This window comes from Lathamus discolor, chromosome 19, assembly GCF_037157495.1.
Source record: "Lathamus discolor isolate bLatDis1 chromosome 19, bLatDis1.hap1, whole genome shotgun sequence".
Taxonomy (NCBI): domain Eukaryota; kingdom Metazoa; phylum Chordata; class Aves; order Psittaciformes; family Psittacidae; genus Lathamus; species Lathamus discolor.
Window position 1 is genome coordinate 2,435,592 of NC_088902.1, and position 19,230 is coordinate 2,454,821.

A 19,230-nucleotide genomic window follows, 5' to 3' on the forward strand; every position below is an offset into this window, starting at 1 on the left:
GAGGCAAATGCAGGTTTGCTGTGTGGACACAGAGGGTTCTTGCTGGCAGAGAAACACCAAGGTCTTGAGCAGGAGCTTTCTGTTCCCATCTTCCGCACAGCTCCAAGTCCATGTTTTTGTTAGGCAGCTGGTTGAGGAATTGGTTCCTCACAAATGGGTGGGTTAAATAATCAAAGGAATACAGTTCTTGAGAGTTATATGTGATTTTTAGCTCTCGAGTCTCTCTGATATCTCTTTATTTGCTTTCTGGAGTGTTGGCAGCATGGTAGAAATTCTCCAGCGCTGCTCCTAAATGGGGGAAGAGGGGAAGGTGTCTGGCTTTTTGCATTCAGGATTTTTAAAGCTATTTGGTCCAGCGCAGCAGGTTTCTGTGGGGTGTGTACTTTGGATGGAGAGCAAGGATATCAGAGGCTGTTTTTTCCAACAGTGTTTTAAAACGAAAAGAGAAGGAAGATAAAAGGCAAGGATGCTCTAATGTGGCGCCGATTGCCCGTGGCCTGGTGAGGTGTTTCCCTTTTGCCACCCCCAGGAGAGGGCTGAAGGTGTGAATGGAAGAACCGTTCAGGCTGAGCCTCCCTCCTGGCCTTAGAGATGATTTCCAGGCTGCAGCTTACAGGAGTTTGGGTCAGCACCAAAACCTTCTCCTTGTTCTGGACTCAACTCTGGGACAAATGAAAGCCACTTCCAGTGTCCTCAGCTGAACATCCAGCGCCTTTCCTGATCCCTGAACTTCCCTCTTTGCTTCATGCGCATTTACTTAGGAGAAGAAAGTAGCGAGTGTCGACAGATCTGTGCAGATGTCTTTAATCAGCTCCAAAATGTGTAAGAATGGCACAGAGAAGCATAATAAAGTCATGTGGTTTATTTTAACACTCTCGCAGGGTCAAGAGCCAAATTGTTTCGGCTGCGTTTGGTTCTTGAAGCCGTTACAGGATCTTGCCATAAGTTTTTCCATGATCATGAGCCATGCAAGAACAGAAAGTAGGGTTTGACCCAGTGTTTAAATACTGTGATTTGCAAGGTGAGATCTTTTCAAATGATCTCTAAACCATTGCCGGCTAAACCTGTGTCCTTAGTTTCCTTTTATTTCCTATTTACACCAGGTTTAACCCATCTTTAGTTGTATTGCAGTGCAGCTCCAAGCTGCTTCTCCATGCGGAGCAGTTAAGTTGTTCCTCCTGCCCTCTTTTCCTTCCCCCATCCCTTATCTGGGAAAGGAAAGTTCTAAGTATGTGAGAAAAGAGAAGTTCATAGCTAGTGCTTAAAATGAGATCTACCCTGATGGAAAAAAGAATTGTAAACCCAAGAAAGAACCCTGGAATACTGGAATTGCCAAGATTCAGTTTGTTCGCTTCCAGACGAATGTAAGGTGTTCATTCTCCATCCTTAAACTCTCTTGTTGTTCGTGGCTTCTCCCAGCAACCACCCAAAGTTGTGTTCACTCCTTGCAGTATCTTGAATAGCTCCAGCCCGGGTTTGTTTCCCCTTTGCGTGCCCGTTTACAGGCTCTGACTCATCTTTGGGCTTTCCTTTCATCGTCGCTCTGTCATTTCTCCTGGCAGGGAGTTCTCTTTATTCTCGCTGCTGGTTGGGGCAAGCTGTTTGTTTACCTATGGAAAAGAGAGGAACAGATTTAGTTCTTCATCATGCGCACGTCTTCCAGTGACGTGTTCCCTGTTTGCAGCGGGATGGCAGGGCTGACCCTCAGGCACCCCAGCTGCCTTTAGTACCTGCGGTGCACGATGTGAGAGAGCCAGTTTTCCTGATGGGTGAGTGATGCAGATGCTCCACAGCCAGCCCCACTGATGCCAAACAGGTTTCCTCTTGTCTGAGGAAGCTGAAAAGAGCTATCACTGAAGTGGTTTGGGTTAAATACTGTTTCTCACCTGGGTGTATATGGTATTAAGGCTTAGATTTGCAAGGGAAGTATCCATAATCCATAGATACCTGAAGAGAAACAGGTGGGGAACATCACAGGCAGCATCAAAGATGCTTTTGTGCTGAGAATTACCAAATTAAGGTGTAACAAAGCTGCTTTGTTAACCCACCAACGCTCTTAAAATCTCTTTCCGAACAGGAAACCTTGCTGGCCCACACAGGAAAAGCAAAAGCAGTTGACAAAAGGCTTGTGATTTATACACTGACAGCCTCCTTCATTGTTAAACATGATTCTTTAATGCACTGGATCTGGTGTGTGATTGATTTCCTTGTAGCCTGTTAGCCAGCTGAAACCAGCGACGTATCGGCATTGGGACCTGAAGCCGAATTCAATGCGCTTGGAACGTGCTGTGTCCTGAGCCCTCGCAGGGCTGGTGGGTGACCTCCCTTGGCGGTGATTTCATCAGCCTCTAGGGAATGGGTATTTCAAAGGCTCAGTTTTTGTTCCACGGCACAAATCTCAGCTCTCCTGGTGAGACTCAAGGGTTAAATTCCCAACCCTGTCGCATATGGCAGTGAGCAGAATCACAGATGTTGATGATACAACATAATTAGTATTCTTTTATGTAAATGAAGGCTGTCAATGTTACCATAGTGTCTATACTCTTTCAAGCTGGAATCTACGCTACTTGGTCTCACCAAGGCTAGACGGGATTATTCCACAATTTTCCATCAAGACCTGAGCACAAAAAATAACGGGGAAAAAGGAGAGAAAAAGGCTCGGGGAGAAAGGTGAGAGGGAGGTGGGAAGGGACGGCTCCAGCTCGGAGACCAAACCAGCCCTTTGTTTAGTGTGGGATTTCCAAAAGCGCCTTTCCAGGCCTGAGGGTTTGTGAGGGGATGGACTCTGCCCAAAGGAGAGGTGCAGAGCTGCTTGAACTGTTCCAACCAGCGGAAAGGGTTGTTTAGACACTGCGGATCACTCCGTGGACATGAATGCGGAAGTGGCCACTTGTGCTCTAATCTGAAGTTGAGAAGAGTTAAAGAACAGAAGAGCTTTGATTTTTTCCTTAACAGAGTCCATCTTTAGCAGCAGTGTCACTGGAAGAAGATAGGAGTTAAAGTAAATCTGCATGATTTGAGGGCCACTAAGGACAGGTTTGCTTGGCCTGGTCAGATAGAGGCAGCTGCTCCATAGCTGTCTCTGGGGAAGCCACAGCCTCCGTTGTGTTAAACTTTGCTCCTTGTAGAGTGATTCCTTTTAACTGCGCATTCCATGTGCCGGCTCCGACGCTCTCTGCGACATCTGCAACCACTTTGTGCCTGTTCTCGCTGTCTCTCCTGTCACTGCTCTGTGTTGCGTTCAAGCTGTAGGTGTGTAAGTGAGTTAATTTCGTCTTTCTTGGGTTATTACAACAGGTATGGGTTTGCAATCAGTTCTGCCTTGGGCAAAAGGCAGCTTTTTCCTCTCTCTCTTTCCCCCGCAGTTCTTTGTTGCAGTTCACACTTAACAACTATTCATGACTTCATTTCTATTGTTTGTTACTGGATATTTCAGGACAGCTTTTTTGCCTCCTTTCCTCCCCCCGCCCCGTCTCCCCCCTGCTTTCACCAAGTCAGCACCGAAGTGATCGCAGGAGGTGCAACGTTTGCGCTCCGTCTTTTTGAACTCCACATCTTCTCTCTGCCATATGTTGGGTCGTCCGCTACAAAAGGCTGATGATGAAGAGGCTGCACGTGACCAGCAGATTTATAGATTATGCGAAAATGAAAGCAGAAAGACGAAATTCCACAGGGCCCCCTTCCATTTGGGTTCCTCCGTGCGCTCCGGCTTCGACTTCCAGAGCATTCCGGTCTCTGTCATAAATGCGTTCTCCGCAGTAGCTCTTGCGCCGAGGGGATTAATCCTGTTCCAAAGCAGCCCTGCCAGCGCTCTCAGTTTGTTTCTGTGCATCACACGAATATCCTCTCTCTAGGGCTTTGAAGCTGCGCTGCCTTACAATGAAGACTTAAGTAGTAATTAAATTCCCGAAGATCCGCCAAGACTCCTCCGGCTGCGATGGGGATGTTCCGTGCCCGGGCTGCGGCGGCGCGGGGGGAAGGATGTTTGAACAGGACTCCGTGAGTAGCCGTGCCCTCATCTCTTTCCCTTGGATCAGAGCATTGGAGGGAGCATACAAAGACGCCCCAGTGTCAGTTGTGCTCTTTGTACATCTGAGCGTCTTCTATAAAGCACATGGGTACAGGACACGGAGTAAAAGCTTTCTGCGCCTTCTAATAGCGCTGCTTTGATTTCTCTTCAGTTAGAGTGCAGTAAATCAGTTGCTTCCTCTCTGTCTGTGTGCTCCTGCAAACGTGTACACCTGCAGACGTTCCTTTAGGTTCACTCGAGCCCGTTTCAGTTTTTATTCCCTCCTGATGTTTTTTAAACACTGGAACGTTTGGGAGGCTGTGGGAAATGAGAGAATTCCAGGGTAGAACGGAGAGCCTGCGGGCTTGCACATGCTCTGGTTGTGACAATTATCTGGTGTTTTTGTGGCTTCTGCGAGGAGTTAGTAACCTCAGCCCGGTCCTGGTGACATGCGTTCCCATTCCAAATTCATTTTGCATGTATCACTTCCAAGAGGGCAGCTAAAGATCGAGCGTGTGTGTGGACTGAATTAATCTTTTTCTCCTTGGAAGCGAGCCATTCAGGTTGGGTGAGGCGTGCTGGCAGCTAGCTGGGCTGTCCCTAGTAGACAGATAGACAGTTGTATGCTGTAGACCTTGTCAATCCAGTCTCTTTGGCTGGTACTAAAAACTGCCCACAGAAATAATGGAGTTGCTTGAGGGAAAACTGAGGTCGAGATTGACAAGATTCAACGTCTGTGTTTTTATAGGCCTTTACAGCCAGTACGAAAGAGATGGTTTTAAACATGTGCCGTGGCTCTAAGCCCCTTTTCTCTCTGTCTTTTTGCCTTCCAAGGTCAAAGCAGCGAAGACTTCTGTAAGACATGGATAGATGCAAACATGTTGGGCGGCTACGACTCGCCCAGGACCACTCCATCCTGAACCCCCAGAAGTGGCACTGCGTGGACTGCCAGACCACGGAGTCCATCTGGGCCTGCCTGAAGTGCTCCCACGTGGCCTGCGGGAGGTACATCGAGGAGCATGCACTTAAACACTTTGAAGAAACCAGGCATCCGTTGGCAATGGAAGTGAATGATCTGTATGTCTTTTGTTACCTTTGTGAAGATTACGTCTTGAATGATAACCCGGAGGGTGATTTGAAGCTGCTGAGAAGTTCCCTGTCAGCGATTAAAAGCCAAAAGCATGACCCATCCGCAAGAAGTGGCAGGACATTGCGGTCGATGGCTTTGGGAGAGGACGTGTGCAGCCGTCAGAGGAGCCCTCAGGGACAGTCTCAGATGCTTACAGCCCTCTGGCACAGGCGCCAGTCCTTGCTGGCGAAGGCGCTGCGGACCTGGTTCGAGAAGAGCTCCAGGGGCCAGCGAAAACTACGAGAGAAGAAGCAAAGGGAAGAGCTGGAGAAGAAGAAGGAGGCAGCGAGGCAGCGGCGGCGGGAGATGAAGAGGCAGCTCCTGGAGGAGCTGGCGAACGCTCCTCCCAGGAAGAGCGCGAGGCTCTTGTCTCACGTGCACAGAGAGAGCCTGATTCCGAGGAAATTCAGGGAGGTGGCGACCGCTTCCCCTACCTCAAGGCAGGTGCAGAGCAGCAGGTTCAAGCAGTTCTATTCCATCCGGCGCAAGCCTCTGATGACCCCCGGGGTGACGGGTCTGAGGAACCTGGGAAACACGTGTTACATGAATTCCATTCTGCAAGTGCTGAGCCACCTCCAGAAGTTCAGAGAATGTTTTCTGACGCTTGATCTCTGTGAAACGGAAGAACTCTTAGCCAAAACTGTGAATGGCAAGTCCAGGATGCCTGGCAAGTTGGCAAACGGGGCTGCTGCTAACGAGTCAGGGAAGACTGACAAAGTGGGATCATATGGCACGCAGAGCTTGCCAGCTGGCTTAAATGGTGGCTCCTCCATAAGCAGGAGTTTAGAACTGATCCAGCCCAAGGAACCGAGTTCAAAGCACATCTCCCTCTGTCACGAACTGCACACCCTCTTCAGAGTGATGTGGTCTGGCAAGTGGGCGCTCGTGTCGCCCTTCGCCATGCTGCACTCTGTGTGGAGCCTGATCCCGGCGTTCCGAGGGTACGATCAGCAGGACGCTCAGGAATTCCTCTGCGAGCTGTTGGATAAAGTACAGCAGGAGCTGGAGTCGGAAGGAACGAAGCGCAGGATCCTCATCCCTTTCTCGCAGAGGAAGCTCACCAAGCAGGTCCTGAAGGTGGTGAACACCATTTTTCATGGGCAGTTGCTTAGTCAGGTATGAATCTGCTTTTGCACAGGCATCCCTTCGAGCCGTTCATCCGAGCTCTGTTTCCTCAGGAGCCCCCAGATATGCGAGAGGAGTTGCTATGAGGTTGTCAGCATTCTCCATCCTTGCCACGGGTATTGTAAACTCAGTTGACTTGAGCCACTTCGGAGTGAAATGTGCCCAAGTACAGAAGAAGCCTTTAGTTTTCAGTTTCTCCTGTGCTTTTTAAATGTCTTTGTAATTTGGGGTTTCCTCTCCTGGTTTTGTTTCCATGTCTAGAACGAGCATGATGGAGCACAGAGAGGGCTTGTAACAAATTAGCTCTCTCTGACAATTTGGGGGGTTTTGCAGGCATATGGAAGTCATCTCGAGACACTGAGCATGCTTAACGTATGTTTCTGTGGGAAAGTGCCTGTCGTGCTGCTTGGTCTCATTCCTGTGCCTTTCCCTTGTCTGAAACGTATTGTTCCCTAACAGACCCAGTGCCTTTTGAAAGCTCTCCACTACCTTTGCTTTCCAGGAGAAAGGAAACTTGTGCAGAACTTGACACTCCAGGGTTTGGGAGATCAAACCGCGTGTGCACGTTCTCATCACTGTTTCTATCATCCTTCTCAGTGCTAGCGAGCATCCCCTTCATAAAACTTACCTGCACGGTAAAGATTAAAAGGTGCTTTTCTCAAGTCAAAGCTTTTGGCTTACAGGGCAGGGCCGCTTGAAGTCCTGGTTCATTTGAATCATCTCTGCAGTGTGTGAGCTTCTTGTGGACCTCTAAGCTCAGTGTTCTTCATTCCCTTGGCTCTGGATGGTGGGGTGTTGGGGCTGATGTAGGTTCAGTGATCGGTCTCTTTAACAATGTGAAGATACTCACAAATCAGTGTAATTGATCTGCACCTATGATACACTATCAATAACTTGCCAGGCTGTTTGTTCTACTTGTGTATGTGCACTGAGTTTCGTTTCAAACCCCTCTATGCACAGGATTCCTTCCCTGTCTTCTAGCTACAAATCCATCATTAAGTTACTTCAGTGCCTGAAGCTGCAAGGTTGGAAGCTGGTTTCTGGTGGGTGATTCTCACAGTACCACAGGGTCTGACCAGATCTGCTCTCTGGTTTTATACAGTCAGAGAGTGGTTTGGGTTGGAAAGGTCCTTAACATCATCCAGTTCCAGCCCCATTGCCGTGGGCAGGGACACCTCACACTAAACCATCCCACCCAAGGCTTCATCCAACCTGGCCTTGAACACTGCCAGGGATGGAGCACTCACAACCTCCCTGGGCAACCCATTCCAGTGCCTCACCACCCCCACAGTAAAGAACTTCTTCCTTAGATCCAATCTAAACTTCCCCTGTTTAAGTTTTAACCCATTAGCCCTTGTCCTGTCACTACAGTCCCTGATGAAGAGTCCCTGCCCAGCATCCCTAGAGCCCCCCCTTCAGATACTGGAAGGCTGCTATGAGGTCTCCACGCAGCCTTCTCTTCTCCGAGCTGTTTTGTTGCTTCCTCAAGTTCTCACTTTCTGCCTCTGAGTTTAACTGAAAACTTTTCTGCTCTTCTTATTTATAATACTCTTGGGATGAGACGAGAAAACGAATGCATCTGAAATGTGGCCTTTCATGCTCTGTTCAGGAAAGATTCTATATAGTTAGCAGATAAAGCGTTAAAGGAATTGCACACTTTGAGATACGTAAGGAAGGCAGAGAAACTATGGAAGCATGGTGGCGTGCTAAATGCTAACATATACTTTTTGTAGTAGAAAACAGATCCAAGGTGCTTGTTACCAGCTGTAAATCGGTGTTATACCTGTAACAGTGTTCATCTGAGGAAGTAAAGCCCATAAGCATGAACACTGGCTCTATTTGGGGGGGGGGGATTGAGAAAGTAGGTGGAATGCTTTGCTCAAGATTAGCTTTCAGAGTGGAAATAAGTCATGTTTCTCTTGACTCACAGACCATCCTGCCTGTGAAACTGCAACGCCTTTGGGGCATAAACCTGCTCTTTAGATGTGACTGTAACTGCCAGGCTGCAGGCGTACACGCGCGTAACTCCGTTTGTGTCATCCCCAGGTCACCTGCATAACATGCAACTACAAATCCAACACTGTGGAGCCCTTTTGGGATCTTTCCCTGGAATTCCCCGAGCGCTATCACTCCATGGAGAAGGGGATTGTCCCTGTTCACCAGGCAGAGTGCATGCTGACAGAGATGCTGGCCAAGTTCACCGAGACTGAGGCGCTGGAAGGGAGGATATACGCCTGCGACCAGTGCAACAGTAAGTGAGCTGCTGATGCTGTCTCTGTACCATCTCTTTTTCCAATTGAGAAGTTTCTGATGTGTGTTTGGTGTGTCTCAAAACAGGTATTGTCATCTGCATGTACAGGAAAACTGCTCTTCCTTGCTGCTCGTGCTGTTTTGTTTCCTCCTCTTGGTAGCTTCTGCTCCTTCGGGTACCAGTTTGGACCTGATATGTCATTTTTCTTGTCCCCACCATTCAGCAGCACAGTTTGCTAAGGTTTTACTATGACCCTACTCATGCTCTCCCCACTTGCCTTAAGAGGAGAAGGCAACCTCAAGAATTCTTTTTGGGGTAAGAGAGGGCCTGGATTTAGGGGCAGAAGAAGGAACCTTATCCCCTGTGGTTTGCTCCTCTCTGCATCGTATGAAAGCTTTTATAACAATTCATCTGCATGCAGCTTGCTCTTGGTTGAATCCTTTAACCAGAATCACTAACGCAGAGTTCTCAAGGTGTGCTGCAGGTTCCAGCTTCCACCTCTCTGTAAGCATTTGTCAAGAAGCAATGAACTGATGCTATTTGGGCAGTCTCAGGTTAATGTAATACCCGTTAGATGGATGCACGTGTTTTGCTGTGCTCAGCTAGAAGATGACTTCTCTCTTCCTGTAGTAGGTCTGAGTGTAAGGTCATTATATGCCTGAGAATAATTTTAGCTGTGTTATAACCATGCAGCTCAGCTGCTCTGAGATGCTGGATTTGAAATATTTTTTCATGCAGGTATTTATGGCAAATATTGGTCCCCTTGGGAGGAAAATGCCAATAGCTTGACTTGCATTGCAACTAAGCAGCTGAAACAGCAAATATTTGTAGAGATCTGTTCTCTGCCCGCTCACAGATCTGTTACCAAACATCTTCACAGAGCATTAGGAAATAACCATTGGCGAGATGTTCTTGACACAAAGCCGTATATGATATGAGTAGATTCTGGTTCACCCGCTCTGTTCACGGAGTGTTGACGCGGATGAGTACTGCTTCGTCTCAACTCTGTTTTCCTGGATTCTTTGTGGAAGCCCAAATTATAACCGTTAGTGCAGAGTGAAATGAGTAAGGGAATCTTAACCAGCTGAAAAAAGCCAGGGGAAGGCAACCAGCCTGCACCTCGGTGCCAAAAACTACTGGGGGCACTTGTCAGCCGTGACGGAGGAGGAGCATCCCATCTGTTGTGAACTGGTGCAGTGAGGTGCAGAAATCTAATTAACAGGTACATTTCTTACTGGAAGCTCTGGAAGCCACCTGTCTTCCTCCTGGTACACTCATATGCTCAGTGTCCTGGAAAGAGTAATCCCTGGCAGGAGGAGCCTTTTTCCCTCCTCTCTTTTGGTCCAGAGGTGGTTCCTGCTCTGTGAAGGAATCCATAGGCGATGTTGACTTGTGCGTCCATCGTGAGTGCACGCGAGCTGGAAGAAAAGAGCTCAGAATGTGCTCGTTTCCCCTTCTGAAAGTGAATTACCCCCCAAACAATCTTTGCCTTGCTGTTTTTCATTCTATTTGGTAGGCAAACGGCGAAAGTCTTCTCCTAAACCCCTTGTTCTGAGTGAAGCTAAAAAGCAGTTACTGATCTACAGACTACCTCAGGTCCTCCGGCTGCACCTTAAGCGATTCAGGTGAGTGGGGCTCCCTGCGTGGTGGCAGGCAGGAGACCTGACTTTGGGAGAGATGTGATTCGTGTGGGCTCATAACCTCTCCCTTTCTGGTAAATGCATTTTTAACCCAAACCAGAGAGGTGATTCCCTCTCAGAGTGCCTCTCACATTACAATCAGTAGCCTGTTTGTAGCGTGTTTTCTGCTCTGCACGCAATGTAATGTTTTGTACATGTTAATGCTGATGCCCTTGCATTGTACTCAACAGCAGTTGTCTGAGTTTGGAGGCAACTTGAAAGAGTGGCTGTGAGATGGATGAGCTGAGTGAAAGATTTGTTGAAGCTGGAAAGCCTGCGCTAGTTAAATGCCAATATTATGCATGTACCCATTGAGTAAAGCATAGCAGACAAAGCTCAAAATACTGTGAGCAGTTTCTGAAACGATCAGGCCAGGCATTTGAGGCGGGGGGGGGGGGTTAAATTCCAACTGAGCATTTCAGCCCCTGTCTTGCTGTCACGGTAGTTTGGCTCGCTTTGTGCTTGGCCATTGCAAATCTCCGCAGTACCCTAACGGTAACGAATGGGCATCGGTGACAGAATGAGCTGTGTGCAGGAGGTGACTGTAGTAGATGTTAGAGTGGAAACAGAAGGAAAGAATTACACACCGCCTGCTTGACCCGAGCACAGAAAGCGCTTCAGAGCTGTCGAGTGGCAGCTGCTTTTGTGTGCACCAGAGGCGAGAAGCGGGAGCCGGAGTCTTTGATTCGTGCCCTTGTGTTTGCAGGTGGTCTGAACGTAATCACCGCGAGAAGATTGGGGTCCATGTCCTCTTTGACCAGGTATTAAACATGGAACCTTACTGCTGCAGGGACTCTCTCTCCTCTCTTGACAAAGAGACCTTTGTCTATGACCTCTCCGCTGTGGTGATGCATCACGGGAAAGGGTTTGGCTCAGGACACTACACAGCATATTGCTACAACACAGAGGGAGGTGCGTGTGCCTTGGTACGGGGGAAACAGATTCAAGAACCTCGTGTTTTGTTCCACAGACGTAGTGCGTTGTAAAGCTTTCTGAGCGAAGTTGGTTGGAATCAATTTCCCCGCGTTTGGTACTTTGTTTCCCAGAATGGCTTCCCGGGAGCATGTTTTCTGGGCTTTTGCCTAAAGCCACAGATTGCCGTTCTTTGCTTCGCAGCCCTTCGGGATGCCTTTTATTGCTTGCTGTTAACAGCATGAATGCTTCATTTTCTCATGCAGCGTAACTCCGTGGAGCTGCTCCAGCTGGGTGTCTTTCTCAGTATCCTTGGGATGATGAGATAAACAGAAAGTGTTTTGAAGCTGGACAGGAACTATTCATGAGTAACATCCGCAGGGGTTTTGTGCCTTTCCAGCAGTCTCTCTCTGCAGCTGGATCAGTGTTGATTCTGCCTTCGGACTTGGGCAGAAAGAGCTACAAATTGCCTCTCTCCAGGGAATTTTTCTTTTCCTAATGGAGCTTTTGGGCTGTAATGTACAGTTGGTTAAATTACAGTTTGGTATTTCTGAACTCTGTTAATGGCACAGAAACAGTCCAAATGTTTTCCAGATCAGGAGCTCCTTTCCAAAGCATCCAGAGAGGAAACGATAGTGATGCCTTTTCTCCTCTGCTGCCCTTTTTCTCTGTGGATGTTTCCTCTGAACCATTCCAAAATGCATTCAGAAGGAGTTAACGCCTCCCTTACTAATATCCTCTTTCTCACTTTGATTCCTAGGTTTTTGGGTCCACTGCAATGACTCCAAACTGAATGTATGTAGTGTGGAGGAGGTGTGCAAAACCCAGGCCTACATTCTGTTTTACACTCAAAGAACAGTGCAGGACAAAGCAAGAATCTCAGAAAAACAACTCCAAGCTCAGGTGCCATCCAGACACAGTGATAGTAAGGACAGAAGATTGACATTCCCATGATGGGGAGCTCCGTGACTCAACCGACAGCCTCCGTTTCCTTTACAGCCATTGGCGTTCACATCTTTCCTCTTTGTAGGAGAAAAAGGCTCGCTGCAGGAGGGGGATCAGCTCTTGACATTGGCCACACAGGGTCTGGAAAAGCCTGTCGAGCTGTGCCGTTCTGACACGTAAGGTTGCAGTCAGAATCTTGGTTAGAAAGCATCTTGTCGTCCAGTATGCTCCCAGAATGAAATGGGAAGGTTTGATGCTGTGTATCCCTCATCTCAAAAAGGATTTGGGTAAGGCGTGTAAGAGATGAGCACAACCAGGATACTGAAGCTTTTCAGCTGGCTTCAAAAACCTTCAGTACCTGGTAATGCTGATAAAACTGCAGCAGGAGCAGGTACAGTCCCCTCCCCTTCCATTGCTGTTCACATTGCCAAGGTTTGAAACGCAGATCACCCAGGTATTTGTTGGGACAGTTGTTGGATAGATGGAGTTGATGGCCCTCAGAGCTGTTCTTGCTAGAGAAATGTTAAATGCTCTTCAACCAGGGATAATACTGCCCAGGGCCTCAGCAGTCTCTGGGATACCAAGTTCTTGGCCATCCATCGAGGGCAAACCCATGGTGGGCAAGCTTTGTCTGCAGCTCTCCTCCTCTGTTTCTGGGGCTGTGTGCACCCTCGATGGTTTGTTCTGCGGGCTGAACTGAACCGGCAGCTAAATTCACAAGGAATGTGATTTGAAAAGAGTTCTGCTCTGGAAAGAAGTCTGTTTCAAACACAAAACTCGGTCGTAAACCGGGAATGTAGCAGTGTGTCAAATCTGTTTACAGTGGCAGCAAAAGCAAAGCCTGTGCTGCAGGCTTCTGCTGGCATAGCTTGGTCATCAGGATGACAGAGGAGCCTGAGCCCTGGCTGTGACAGCAGAAGCGGGTGGCACGGAGGCATCTTACACTGGCAAAGTAGCACTTTCATACAAGCGTGGCATGTTTCCCTTAGGGGAACAGGGTGGTGGTGAGACCACAACAGTGAGAGGCTGCTCCTCTTGCTCCTCTAAGGGCAATGCCCGTGGATTGCAGTTGTCACACAAAGGAGGTTGTGCAGCACTCAGCCTCCGCCGTCTTTGTTTCTGCTGGGCCATAAAGGGAAGGAATGTACTTCAATGTCAGATTCCACGTTGGGTTCGAAAGGCTCCGAAAACGTCTGTATCTGTGATCGTCTTGGGTCTGGAATTCTGTGGGAAACACAGGGCCTTAGCTGACTATTGACAGTCACTTCTCAGCCTACAGTTGCGCCTCAGGTGTGTTTTTCTAAGTTGGGGTTTGGCAGTTCACATTTCATGGTCAAATCTGAATCCTCTAAGGAGACACGATGTCTGTCAGTCTTCATGGTCTGGGGAGGGGGGGGTGGTTCAAGGTGAAATAACCTCAAATATGAGCTTCTTAAAAAACGGTTCCATTTTCAGGTAGCGAAGTTATACAAGTGGTTCTCTTCCTCCCTCTTTTTCTGTTCTTGGCAGCGTTTGCCCATCACACACACCCCGACAACCTTATGCTGGTGGTGGAGGGGGGAAGAGGTAAGTCTCCCAAACGCTCTTCCTCCATTTCCAGTGCCACTACTGTGACTGTTCTGTCCTCTGGGCACATTGGTCTGTGCTGCTGTGGCTGCTGTTCCTCGCTGCAGCCATGCAGAGGGGAGCACAGCGAGCAGAGCACAGTGTGGTGCCAGGTCTCTGTCCTTGAGGTTCCCCATTTCCCGTGTGTCTGAGCAATGTGCTGCTTTTTGAGTCGCCAAAACCTGTCTTTTTTGGCAATTCGGTCTCGTTTTGACACCATAGGCTCGAATTCTGTTGGAGACAAGACAGTTTTAAACCAGTTCCCATAGGACTCTGTCAGAAGTTGTAGTTCTGGTTCTGTAGATGTAGCAGTGTCCGCAGGGATTTCAGTGAATGTCTTTGTATCCTTGTATTTACTCGGTAGGGAATTTACTACCAGTGAATAAAATGCAAGAGGCTAAATTGAGACCCAGTAGCAGTAATTGTGGCTGCTGACTGCAGGGGAGGCTGAGTTGGCTTCAGCACAGGTAGAAGTTGACATTCCTGGAAGAATCAGAATCTTGGGATTATCAGACACATGAGGGGTTCATAGCTCTGGGAATGCTATGTGTCAAAAAGAGAATTCAAGGGGAAAATAGTGCTTAAAATTGCCTTTTTCATCTTGGAGGTGGAAAGGAAAACTGGTATTTTTCCCACGCATCCATCCTTCCAGGCCTGTCCGCTCTTAAATACGAGGATTATATCCTCCTAAGTGGCAGTCACAGTTTACTGTGGCTACCAAATGCACGTTCCCTCTGAATCCCTCAGTCCTGTGTGTGTCCAACTCAACAGGAAAGCAAACCTTGGTGCAGCATCCATTGATCCTGCAGGGAGCTGAGGCTCTCTGCTGTGATGCTCGCCTTTTGACTGAGCGTTTGGCATTAAGAGTTGAATTCAGTTGTCACACGAGGCATGGAGGGGGGGCACGTTTGGTAGCATTTGCTGGTGACACCTTTTGACATGAGTGGCCTCTCCGCGTGTGACATCAGCTCGGTTGTGCTGAGGTGTGGGGATACTGCAGTCAGAAAGTGATTGCCCTGATAGGGAAGGAATGAATTTATACTGCAAAGGAATTAAACTTGCTTTTTCCAACACTGTGAGGTTTCTGTAATATTCAGCTTTTATTTGGAAGCGAGAGCGTATAGCATGTTTTATGCTGTTTGGTTTATATTTGTCTACTGCAGGCTTCTTTATATAAGCATAGCCCAGTGCTCCCTCCATGGTAGACACTGTTTTATAGTGTCCTGCTTGCCAGAAATTCAGATTGGAAGTTACCTCTCTCCATCAGTAAGATGAAGATGCTATATCATTAGCCTGTAAAGCAAACTTTGTCCCTCCTGTAATGCTATGGCTTCAAATCCTGCTAATAGATTGATGCGTATTAGAATAACTCCAGGTTTGGGCTCTACTCTTGCAAATACACAGGCAGGTGATGTGACTTGACTGGAGTCAGTGGTTGCAGTCATGAGTTCCAAGTTGAGTGTCTGCAACACAAAATCCTTGCTTTTGGTACAACTGGGAGCAGAACTGGTTTCTCTGTGCACTGGGATTTCCTGTACTGGGGGTTCCAGTCCTGTAGCAAGGAGTCATTTGCCTTGAGGGATGCTCAGAGCACACGTGAAGGTGCAGGAAGCCTTTGAATGCTGGCAGATGGGCTCGGGAGGAGCAGCCGTTGGGACAGAACTGTTCCTAGCATATCCTTATTGCATCCAACTTGTGAGTAAATTGGCATTCCTTAATGTTAGGTTTTTAGGAATGAAGACTCTTGATGTATCCATGGCCAGGCATGATACAGCATCTGCCGTCATTGATGGAAACCACTGTATCTTAACTAACTTTATTGCGCTAGCAAGTCAGTTACAGAGATTGGCCGTTCTGTTGCCCTTTATTGCCTGCATGGCCACGTTAAACTATGCACACTGCAAAACCAGCTCCTCTGCAAAGCACTGAAAATACCCTCATTTCCCTCCCACCTCATTAGTTCTGACCAGGACTATTCTATGGTCTGGCTTGGATGTTGTTAATGTGAGGCAGCAAATGGAGAACTATATAAAGGAGAGACAGGGAGATGAGTTTTACCTGCCAGTACAGATGGGTGGGCTACTTTTGTATGATTCCTTAGATTTGGTGCCTTGGATCCAATAACGTTTTGCATGGGACAGAAACCTTGGTAAGTCCTCAGCAGCACCGACAAGCTCAGAAAGGAGGATTTGAGTGCTACACGTCTGAGCTCTGTGTATTTGTACCCCTTCAAATAACAGCTTATGCAAAAGTGGATTAGGTTTGGCTTTTTAGATAAGAGTTCCCATCATCCTGGCAGCGTTTGCACAGGTTTCCCCGTAGCAGCCTGGCAAATGCTTCCACACGTGAGCAGAACCCTGCTGTGGTTATGCCTGTGTAAGTTCAATATGCAATAACTACAGGTGTGTAAGGTGCCCAAGTGTCCCTTCTTCGAGGTGAACAGCAAAATCCAAGCTCTGAACACTGCCTTTGTGTGTGCAGCTAATCCCTCCAGCAGGTTTCAGATGGGACAGGGAGGACTTAGGTGAAGAATTTATTGCCTCTGGGAGTATAGAACCTCAATTCAGTGGGGTTTTTGGTGTCTATTACATTAATATTGATACCTAGCTACTGCAGATAGGGGATGTGAAGCATTCCACCAAGCTTCTAAGTTTATGAACCCATGTGTTTCAATGATCAAAAGCGACTTACATCAGTTACCTGCGCCAACCAGTGACTGTTTCCTTTTGGGCTGCTGCTGTTGTGTGCCCTTTTGCCCAGGGCCCAGGGCTGCGTAGCTCCACACCTCCGATGGGGAATGGTATCTTCATAGTGAGTGTCCTCTTCACCCTCCTTACATGTATTAAATGATGCTACTAGGCCTGGCCCTTAAAGCCGTTTCTTACTGCCTACTTTATCAGATGGGTAAACTGCAGTAACTTATCACTGGCAACCCAGAGCCCGAGTAAGAGAGATTGGGTCCTATTTTTCTCCCTGTTTAATGTCAGCTTTGGTTAAGCAGTTACAAACATTAAGCCACAGCTCTATACATCGATCAGTTTACAGGAAAGGAACAAGTGAATCGAGTTCGTTTTCAGTGAAACTTGCGTTTGGCAGGTCTGCCTTTCCATAAGAGAAGCTTAAACACAGCTTAGAAACTTCAGGCAGCTGCTCCAAGACAAGAGCTGCCCGTGTGAGTGCCCTGAGGGTGCAATGGGCTTGGGCAGGGGGCTGTGCGACTGCTCTGTTGACTTGAGGAAGGGCAGAACTAAAGCTAATCATCAGCACTTTCAGACAGTTAATCCTGCTCTAAGTTAAGGCTGCTGGAAGGGTGCTGTTGGCAGAGGATGAGGTTTCCCTGGGTGCGAAATCCCCTTGGGAAAGCTGCACCGCTTCCCAGGGTGGGTTTCCTGATGTTTTCAGTGGCTTCAAGTCAGAGCAGCCTCTAGTTTCTGCTTGGAGTTTCTGTTCCATCCCTCATGACTTCAGCTGGTGCGTGCAGTGCTGTGCTCATGAACCAGACCCGGCTTCAAGGACACTTGCAGGCAGCAACAAGGGACAAGAGAATCCGATTAGCTCCTGAACGTGGCTGGCGATCCGTCCAGCCGCCTCACAGCGCGGGGCACGTGCGCTTGCTCCTTCAGTTCGTAATTCATCGTGCTCCTAATCGTGGCTTCAGCTGCTTTTAGTTCAGGCGCGGGTTTAAGACAACAGCCAGTAAGTCCCCTGTGGCAGCTTCATGTACTTAACTGCAGGGACTGCCCCCAGCCTGACCCCCCAGCCTCGGGGGATTAGTGTGTTCCCAATCAAAACAGAGATTAACCATCAAGTGACTTCGTGTTCTAATTAATCTCCTTTTCCTGCAGAAACTCTTTCTGCGTAACTTGGATTATCCCTACTTCAAAGGAACTTCCATTTCTTTACAGGATGGTCAAAAACCCGCTTTGAAAACAGTGGTTTTAGGAGGCTGTGTGGGGAGTGGAGCGAGGTTCCCCCCGGGGCAAGCGAGGGGCAGTTCTGTCACTAAACATGAATGTCTTACCCTAAAACCCATGTGGGACTGGCCAAAGAACCTGCAGCCACATGGCAATCGCGCTGCCGTCCTGCTCAGGGCCGGGAAGTTCCTGTGCTCGACAAACAGCATCCTCAAGGAGCCGTCATGTAACGTAGCCGAATCACAGCCACGGCTCCCACATGGTGCTTCTGCTGTTCCCCAACGGCAAGTTCAGGCTCAGCGCAGGGCACTAAAATGCTATGCAACACCAAATGGCTTCTCCTTCCCACTCACAGCCATCATTCCCTAAAGCATCCCAGCATTATCTCATCCAGACATCACCCAGGAAACATTTGGGCCTCATCACAGGTTTGGTTTTCCCTTTGGATAAGCAGCCGGTGGGGCCCGTGGCCACCCCAGGCCTGGACTCCCTTCCTTTGTCTTTGGGGTGTGGAATATAAATCATGTTTTTATGATTTTTTTGTAAATCTTTACTCTTTTTACACCTTGTTTTTTGTAAGCGGAAGTTTTCTTATTAAAAACGACACAAAACCAGAACTCCCAGCGGGTCGTGTCATTATTGTACAGACTTTAACAACCATTGTGGAATATACAGGAATGACTCGTGTCATAGAATCATAGAATAGTTCGGGTTGGAAAGGACCTCAAGATCATCCAGTTCCAACCCCCCTGCCATGGGCAGGGACACCTCACACTAAACCATCCCACACAAGGCTTCATCCAACCTGGCCTTGAACACTGCCAGGGATGGAGCACTCACAACCTCCCTGGGCAACCCATTCCAGTGCCTCACCACCCTAACAGGAAAGAATTTCCTCCTTAGATCCAGCCTGAACTTCCCCTGTTTCAGTTTGAACCCGTTACCCCCTGTCCTGTCACTACAGTCCCTGATGAAGAGTCCCTCCCCAGCATCCCTATAGGCCCCCTTCAGACACTGGAAGCTGCTCTGAGGTCCCCACGCAGCTTCTCTTCTCCAGGCTGAACAGCCCCAACTTCCTCAGCCTGTCTTCATACGGGAGGTGCTCCAGCCCCTGATCATCCTCGTGGCCTCCTCTGGACTTGTTCCAGCAGTTCCATGTCCTTTTTATGTTGAGGACACCAGAACTGCACACAATGCTCCAGGTGAGGTCTCACAAGAGCAGAGCAGAGGGGCAGGATCACCTCCTTCGCCCTGCTGGTCACGCTCCTTTTGATGCAGCCCAGGATACGGTTGGTTTCTGGGCTGCGAGCGCACACTGCAGCCGGCTCATGTTCATTTTCTCATCGACCAGCACCCCCAAGTCCTTCTCTTCAAGGCCACTCTGAATCTCTTCTTTGCCCAACCTGTAGCTGTGCCTGGGATTGCTCCGACCCAGGTGTAGGACCCTGCACTTGTCGTGGTTGAACTTCATAAGGTTGGCATCAGCCCACCTCACAAGCGTGTCAAGGTCCCTCTGGATGGCATCCCTTCCCTCCAGCGGATCAACCGGACCACACAGCTTGGTGTCATCGGCAAACTTGCTGAGGGCGCACTCAATCCCACTGTCGATGTCAGCGATGAAGATGTTAAACAAGACCGGGCCCAACACCGATCCCTGAGGG

The 19,230-nt window shown here is 48.6% G+C and overlaps 1 protein-coding gene across 5 annotated transcripts in view; it reads left to right on the forward strand.

The window, feature by feature from the left end:
- The window catches only part of USP49 (ubiquitin specific peptidase 49), a 30,337-nt gene extending 12,151 nt beyond the window's left edge, over positions 1-18,186 (forward strand). For 2 of the 5 annotated variants that reach the window (XM_065698245.1, XM_065698244.1), the window contains exons 2-7: positions 3,855-3,999; positions 4,844-6,254; positions 8,310-8,514; positions 10,031-10,139; positions 10,900-11,105; positions 11,866-18,186. In XM_065698245.1, coding sequence (XP_065554317.1) covers positions 4,872-6,254; positions 8,310-8,514; positions 10,031-10,139; positions 10,900-11,105; positions 11,866-12,059 — 2,097 coding nt within the window. In that variant the 5' untranslated portion in view covers positions 3,855-3,999; positions 4,844-4,871 and the 3' untranslated portion in view covers positions 12,060-18,186. The remainder of the gene's footprint in view (positions 1-3,854; positions 4,000-4,843; positions 6,255-8,309; positions 8,515-10,030; positions 10,140-10,899; positions 11,106-11,865) is intronic. The other 3 variants (XM_065698247.1, XM_065698248.1, XM_065698246.1) reach the window with 3 other exon arrangements.
- Positions 18,187-19,230: the final 1,044 nt, after the last annotated feature.